Below are 8,576 nucleotides of genomic sequence, written 5' to 3' on the forward strand. Positions count from 1 at the left end.
GTTGCAATGTCTTTTATGGAAAGTATAGGATTGTCGAAATCTCGCGAAATTTTTAGTCCCTTTTTCGGCATCAGAAAGGAGGACACAAGGAACAAAAGGAAGTCTCGAACGAAAGACATGTTGGTTGATTGATTTTGTTTTAGTTTGAACTCTAGAACTGACATAGATAATCTTTCCCCCTTATCATTCGGCTCATCGCCACTGACACTGTCCACTAAATCTTGAACTCTGTCCTTAACACCCATGGTAGCGGTAAAAATTTTACTATCCAACTTATATTGTTTACCGTGGACATCCAAACTCCCATCTTCAACGTTGAAGTTGGACACCAACCATGTTATGAGATTTCTTCTAACGGTACAATCTTTCATCCCCAGAAGTGTGTCGAACCCCATTTGTTTGACCACCTCTTTCTGCGCCCCATTCATATGGGAAAAATTTGAGAAAAGCCTATGAGGCGAGCATCTGTAATCCAATTTCTTTACATCAACCATTTCAAAAACCTGTCCAGCAGCTGATGATAACCTAACACAAGAAACATAAGTAAAACAGTGAAACAAAACTAAAAACTAATACTTACTTTTCAATATGGAAAACATTTCACCAATCAAAGAATTCTACAATCAATTCAGAACATGAAATGCACAAACTAACCCTACAATCAAACCACTAGCCGCTTTTAAATTCCAAAAATTTAGACCAAACTTGGTGCCACAAATTTTGAAATAATACATCAATATAAATTGGAACCACAACTTCAAAGCAGACCAATAATTTGAGATAAAAATGAAAAAATGTGCATAACCATCAATCATGTGTAGAAAAGTGTGCATTTGATAATAAACCAAATGGCGGAGAACTGACTAATACTTCAATCATCTTTTCAAATATGATCAACGAACCTTTTCAAATTTCAAGCTTTAATCCAAACATAATTCTTTCTAAATTTTCATTTTCAAATCAACCCGCCCGCCCCTCTCTCTTTTTTTTACTCAGAAGCATCTTAACCTTCTAATATTGTTCAAATTAAACTTCAACTTCATTGAAGAGATAAAATTACTCTCAAAGAGTCATCAACAATGTCAGTCTTGTAGAAGTGCATGAAGATAAATTTTATTTCTCTGAGTGAGTTTGACAAACAAGGCTATGTGTTCAAATGGGAGAATGGAGTTCTGAAAGTCCTAAAGGGCTCCATGACATTCATGAAATGGATGCAAGAGAATGGCATGTATTATCTGATTGGAGAAGTTGAGTAACGAAGCCAAGATGAGGATCAAGCCTTGTTACTACTGAGTTCACATCCTAAGTCTTTTGAGAATTTCAAAAAAACTTTGTTGTATGGAAGAGACATTATGACTCTTCATGATGTCCAATCTGCTTTGAATTGAAGGAGTTGAATCAAAGGAAGGATGCTAATATTCACAGTAATGGTGAAAGGTCTCACTGTTAGAGATCCTTAAACAGATTGCAGATGCCTCTGTGGCTAGTGATGGATATGAGTCCTCAGATGCATTACTGGTATCATCTTCTGCCTCGGATGATGAATGGATCCTGGATTCAGGATGTTCATTCCATATGACTCCAAATCGATCTTGGTTTGACTCTTTTAGACAAGAAGATGGTGGAAAGGTACTGCTTGGTGACAATAAATCATGTAAAATGACAGGGAGAGGTAATGTGAAAATTAGATTTCATGATAGCCTTGAAAGAATGATGAAAGATGTTGATGAGGACACCAAGACTAAAAATCCAAGTCAAGTTCCAGTTGATCCAAGTCAAGAGGGGAGGAATGATGAGGACACCAGTTTAGGAGCTTGATCAATATTTAGCTTCCTGTAATGAGTCTTTTTATTTTTAATCACGTTTTTTATTTAGTCTTTGTTTATTTTGTGATAAGTCAAACATTTGACTTGTGTGAGTCCAATAGTCCTTTTGGACTTTAATTTTCGGTTTTATTAGGAAGACAAAAAGCTTGTCTTTAATTTCGGTTTTTATGTGGAAGACAAATGGGTTGTCCTTAATTTTTCGGTTTCATTAGGAAGACCAAGGGTCTTGTTTTCATGTAATTTTCGTCCTTATAAGCACTGCCAAAACAATGTGAAAAGGCAGATTATGTTGAATGAAATTGTGAGTTTATTTCTTCTTGAGTTCTTGAAGAAACTTTTGAACTTATCAAGGAGATTCCTTGTGGCGTTCATCCTGACTTATCAAACGGATTCCATCCCCGTTTGTGGCGTCTTCCTCATACCAAGGTTCGTGCTTGGCTAAGCATTGGGTCGCGGTTCCATTCCAATCTCGTGTGTTCTTGGTGGCTGTTCCATATTTGGTGTCGGGTTTCGTCACACTTGTTGGCGTGGTTCGTATCAGTTGGTATCAGAGATTAGGATCATCCGGTTTGGCCTATCCTTTACTTTGTGTTTTTCTTTCAATTCGTGTTTCTGAAATCAAAAAAAAAAAAAAAAAAAAATCTATCTATTCGTGTTCTTGATTTTCTTAGTCTTTGTTCTTGTTTTCCTTCTAAAAATCCGAAACCATTATAGTTAATCTCTTTATTCCAGATTGTTTCTTTGTTCAAATCGTGTTCTTATTTCCTTGTTTCAATTGTTTCCTTGTTTCCCTTATTTGTTGTGAAATCCGAAACTATGCTAGAACTTGTTGATTTATGAATTTCCTTGTTTCCTTGTTCCAATTGTCATTAACCAAATAATCTGTTTTCTTTGTTTCAATTTCCCCTAATTTGTTTTCTTTTTGTTTCTGAATTCGTGAATTAGGGTTCTTATTGTAAAAACCGAATTTTCATTGAGTTCCTCTTGTTTGGTTGTGAAATCCGAAAGTTCTTTGGGTTTCTCTTGTTCTTATTGTGCAATCCAAATTGGGATTGAGTTCCCTTGTTCTTATTGTGAAATCTGAATTAGGATTGAGTTTTCTCTTGTTCTAGTAGTGAAATCTGAATTGAGATTGGGTTTTATCTTGTTCTTATGGTGAAATCTGAGTTGGGATTGAGTTTCACTTATTCTTATTGTTAAATCCGAAAGTGGGTTGGGTTTTCTCTTTTCTTTTTGTGAAATCCGAATCTGCATTGTTTCTCTTTTCTTATTGAGTCTCCATTGTTTCTCTTGTGAAAGCCGATTCATTTTGCTTTCAAATTCGTTCCTTGCATCTGCATTTGAGAAATCAAAGAAAAAGAAAAGAAAAGAAGAAAGAAAAGAAAGAAGAAGAAAACCAAGAGGATCCGAACTCTAAAAAAAAAAAAAAAAAAAAAGAGTCTGGAAACCCGTCTTAAAAAACTTTGTTTTATTCTTGTTCCCTATGGTCTAGAGGCCTTTTTGCCAAAACCCCACACAAGTCTTCCAAAAAATCATCGTTTTTCGTCATTTTTCACCAGTTTTCGTCGGTGTTCGTTTGGTTTGTTTGGTTGAATTTGCTGCTTGAATACTCCATATTACCGTTGGATTAGTTTTGAAAGAACTTAAAGAAGAATACGAGTGGAAAAAGGCAGAGGTGTGAGCTTATTTGAGGGTAAAAGCCATCAAAGTTGAGTGAAACACGAGTGGACTTGAGTGACAATTTTGGAGTGAAAACACGTGAGGGAGTGTGGTGAGGTCTTTTTCTATAACTATTCTAATCTTATTTTTTGCAGATTTTCAATCATGTCACAAAATACAGAAATAAATGCAGGCAATGACACTCCACCACCTACAGTTCCAAATCTACAAATTGAAGCTTTAATGGGGGAGATGAGGAGGATGTTGAGGGAGGAGTGTGAACAAATACATGAGAGGTTGGATAGGGTAGAAGAGGGAACACAACGGAGACCACGGAGGAATAGGATGCACCAAAGGGAGGATGAGAATGAAGGGGATTTGGAAGGGGTAATTTCTGATGATGAGTTTGATAGGATGTCGGCGGGTAACCATAGGAGGTATGGCGGGGATGGAGAAGCTAGGAACCAGGTAGACAATAATTTGGGAAATATCAAGATAAGAATCCCCGCCTTTCAAGGCAAGAGTGATCCTAAGGCATACCTTGAGTGGGAGAAGAAAATGGAGTTGGTTTTCGATTGTCACAACTACTCTGACATGAAGAAGGTAAAACTAGCTGTCATTGAATTTACTGATTATGCTATTGTTTGGTGGGATCAGTTGTGCATCAATAGGAGGTGAAATGGAGATCGTGCCATTGACACTTGGGAGGCTATGAAGAGGGTGATGAGGCGACGGTTTGTACCATCTCATTATTATCGAGATCTATACCTTAAGTTGCAGGGTCTTCGTCAAGGTTCCAAGAGTGTTGATGAGTATTACAAGGAGATGGAGATGGCTATGATTAGAGCCAATGTGGAAGAGGATCGGGAGGCAACAATGGCAAGGCTTTTGAATGGGTTGAACCGAGAGATTGCTAATCCAATTGAGCTACACCATTATGTGGAATTGGAAGATTTGGTGCATATGGCAATCAAAGTTGAGAGGCAGCTCAAGAGGGGTAGTACAAGTGCAACACCTTGGCGGTCGAACTATCCAAAGAAGGAAGAAGACCAACCTACTTCATCATCTACACCAAAACCAGCCACCACAGCCACACCACCTCAAGGTAAAACAACTCCTACTAAGTCTCATTCTAGTGAGATAAGGTGTTTCAAATGTCAGGGGCGAGGACACATAGCTAGCCAGTGTCCAAACAAGAGAGTTATGGTGATTCGAGAAAGTGGCGAGCTCGATTATGAAGATGAAGATGATCTTGCTGACATGCCACCATTGGAAGATGCTTCTATCGATGATGAAGAGTATGGGCCAGAATCTGGTGAGATGCTTGCACTAGTCACACGACGAGCCTTGAATTTGCAAGCAAAAGAAGAGGAAGAAGAGGTGCAGCGGGAGAACATCTTTCACACTCGTTGTCATGTGAAAGACAAGGTATGTAGTGTGATTATTGATGGAGGTAGTTGTACTAACGTTGCTAGTTCTTCCATGGTTGAGAAGCTGGGGCTCCCAACGCTTAAACATCCTTGTCCATACAAGTTACAGTGGTTGAATGATAGTGGTGAAGTGAGGGTTACAAAACAGGTGCTGGTATCATTTCGAATTGGCAAGTATGAGGATGAGGTATTGTGCGATGTGGTTCCAATGCAAGCTGGACACCTCCTTCTAGGAAGGCCTTGGATATTTGATCGGCGAGTCCAGCATGATGGCTTCACCAACAAGTACTCATTCACGTTCCGTCAACGAACAATCACTCTAGCTCCATTGACGCCAAAGCAAGTATATGAAGACCAAGTGAGGTTGCAAAAATTGAGTGATCAACAAAAATTGAGTGAGCAAAAGAAGAAGAGTGAAAAGATGAATGAGAGTGAGAAAAAAGAGAGACAAAGAGAGAAAAGGGTCGAATCAAGTGAGAGAGAAAAGAAAGAGAAGAGTTCGATCAATGAGGGAAAATTAGAGAGAAAACAAAATAATTTTTATGCAAAAAAAAGTGAGGTTAAGGAGGCTCTTTTAAACACTAACCAACTTGATGCTAACTAGGGTCGTCACAAGTAGGTTTTTGATCCCGGTGATTGGGTACGGTTACACATGAGGAAAGAGCGATTCCCAGCACAAAGACGTTCCAAATTGCTACCTCGAGGAGATGGGCCGTTTCAAGTGCTAGAAAGGATCAATGACAATGCCTACAGACTCGATTTACCAGGTGAGTATACTGTTAGTACTACTTTTAATGTTTCTTATTTGAGTCCTTTTGATGCAGGTGACGATTTGAGGTCAAATCTTTCTCAAGAGGGGGGGAATGATGAGGACACCAAGACTAAAAATCCAAGTCAAGTTCCAGTTGATCCAAGTCAAGAGGGGAGGAATGATGATGACACCAGTTTAGGAGCTTGATCAATATTTAGCTTCCTGTAATGAGTCTTTTTATTTTTAATCACGTTTTTTATTTAGTCTTTGTTTATTTTGTGATAAGTCAAACATTTGACTTGTGTGAGTCCAATAGTCCTTTTGGACTTTAATTTTCGGTTTTATTAGGAAGACAAAAAACTTGTCTTTAATTTCGGTTTTTATGTGGAAGACAAATGGGTTGTCCTTAATTTTTCGGTTTCATTAGGAAGACCAAGGGTCTTGTTTTCATGTAATTTTCGTCCTTATAAGGACTGCCAAAACAATGTGAAAAGGCAGATTATGTTGAATGAAATTGTGAGTTTATTTCTTCTTGAGTTCTTGAAGAAACTTTTGAACTTATCAAGGAGATTCCTTGTGGCGTTCATCCTGACTTATCAAACGGATTCCATCCCCGTTTGTGGCGTCTTCCTCATACCAAGGTTCGTGCTTGGCTAAGCATTGGGTCGCGGTTCCATTCCAATCTCGTGTGTTCTTGGTGGCTGTTCCATATTTGGTGTCGGGTTTCGTCACACTTGTTGGCGTGGTTCGTATCAGATGTTAGGCTGGTACCTGAGTTAGAGAGAAATCTCATATTAGTAGGAATGCTTGATGATAAGGGTTTTCGGATTAAAGTTGAAAATGGCATAATGAAGTTTTAAAGAGATCTATGATTGCTATGAAGGGGAGCAGAAAGAATGGAATTTACTTACTGGAAGGCAAGACTGTTGAAAAGTCTGATGCAAATATTTCAAAACAGAAGGTGAAAAAAAAGTGTTATATGGCATATGAGGCTCGGGCATGTGAGTGAGAAGGGATTGGCTGAGCTACACAAGCAAGGTCTATTGGGAAAGGACAAGCTTGAAGACTTAGATTTCTGTGAGAATTGTGTATATGGGAAGGCTTGCAGAGTTTAGTTCAGTGTAGGGCAGCAAAGAACAAAGGGGTCACTTGATTATATACACTCGAATCTTTGGGGGCCAGGAAGAGTTACTTCACAGTCGAGAGCTAGGTATTTCTTAATCTTTTTTTATGATTTTTCTACAAAGTTTTGGGTTTATATTCTGAAGAATAATAATAATGTATTTGATACAATCAATCAATAGAAAATGCTCATTCCAAACCAAATTGGTAGAAAAATATAAAGGTTAAGAACTGACAATGACCTAGAGTATTGTGCAAGAATAGCTAGAACCCCACAACAGAATGGTCTACCTGAAAGGTTCAACAAAACAATTTTGGTAAGGGTGAGGTGCATGATGTTAAGTGCAGGCTTACCTAAAGTGTTTTGGGCAGAAGCTGTCAACACAACTGTGTATTTGATCAATAGATGCCCATCCATAGCTTTGGGATTCAAGACTCCTGAGGAAGCTTGGTCTGGACATCCAGCAAAGTATGAAAATTTGAGAGTGTTTGGTTGAAACTGCTATGCTCATGTGAGACAAGACAGGCTGTTAAATGCATTTTTCTTGGCGACCCAGAATGTGTAAAAGGATACAGACTTTGGTGCATGGAATGTGGATTTAAAAAATGCATTGTGAGTAGAGATGTGACTTTTAATGAGTTTTAAATGGGGTATAAGCAAGAGAGTGTACAAAACAGTTCGGAAAGGAACAATACTGAGAGACAAATATCTCAGGTTCAGGTGGAGACTCTCAGATCCGATACAAATGACAGAGATCAAATGGAGACAGCTGAATTGAGAAGTGATGCTACTGAAGGTACAAGTAGAGGTCAAGAAATTCAATATCTTCACGACTACAGGTTAGTCAGGGACAGAGTGAGAAGGGAAATCAAGCCACCAGAAAGATTTGGATATGCAGACCTTATTGCATATGCTCTTAATGTTGCTGAAGAGGAAATAGAGCAAGAACCACTGAGTTATAAGGAATCTGTGAATAGCAAGGATAGCCATGAGTGGATTGAAGCAATAAGAGAGGAAATGATATCTTTATATTGGTATGAAACTTGGGAACTGATTGATAACACTGCAAAGCCCAGAACTATAGGATGTATATGGCAGCTGTAACTTATGCTAGTGCTGTAGGATTAGTCATGTATGCCATAGTCTATACAACACCAGAATTGACTTGACCTCTTAGCATGGTGAGTAGTTTTATGGCAGACCCAGGAAAGGAACATTGTGAAGCTCTTAAATGGAATTTAAGATACATTAAGGGATCCATCACTAAGGGTTTGGTTTTTGGTGGAGAGAAACAAATCTCAAATTACCTGAACAGTGTTAAAGGATATGTTTATTCGGATTATGCTGGCTGTTTGGACACCAGAAAATCAATTACTGGGTACATTTTTACTGTTTTAGGTACAACTGTGAGTTGGATGGATACATTGCAGAAAGTTGTAGCGTAATCTACAACTGAGGCAGAATATACTGCTATAACTGAGGCAGTTAAAGAAGCTTTGTGGATGAAGGGACTGATTCAAGAATTGGGGATTCGGCAAACAGCTATGACAGTATTTTGTGATACTCAAAGTGGCATTCAGTTGTCAAGGAATCATGTCCATCATGACAGGAAAAAGCATATTCATATTAAGATGCATTTTATTGGAAAGATCATTCAGGGAGGGACTGTTTTGATTGATAAAATATCTACCAACCGGCAACCTTTTCTACTTCTTAGACCTTATAAATTTGAAGTAATGTCAGCTAGTCTAATGTCAAAAAGGGCAGACACTCTGATCTTTGCTTAG

At 38.4% G+C, this 8,576-nt stretch overlaps 1 protein-coding gene across 1 annotated transcript; it reads left to right on the plus strand.

Annotated features, from left to right (window-relative positions):
• The first annotated feature begins 7,434 nt into the window (after positions 1-7,434).
• Positions 7,435-8,576, plus strand: LOC133792086 (uncharacterized). The gene is made up of 3 exons (XM_062229995.1): positions 7,435-7,876; positions 7,990-8,195; positions 8,298-8,576. The coding sequence occupies exons 1-3, from the start codon at positions 7,435-7,437 to the stop codon at positions 8,574-8,576; spliced, it is 927 nt and encodes a 308-aa protein (XP_062085979.1).

This window comes from Humulus lupulus, chromosome 7, assembly GCF_963169125.1.
Source record: "Humulus lupulus chromosome 7, drHumLupu1.1, whole genome shotgun sequence".
In the NCBI taxonomy this organism is placed as follows: Eukaryota; Viridiplantae; Streptophyta; class Magnoliopsida; order Rosales; family Cannabaceae; genus Humulus; species Humulus lupulus.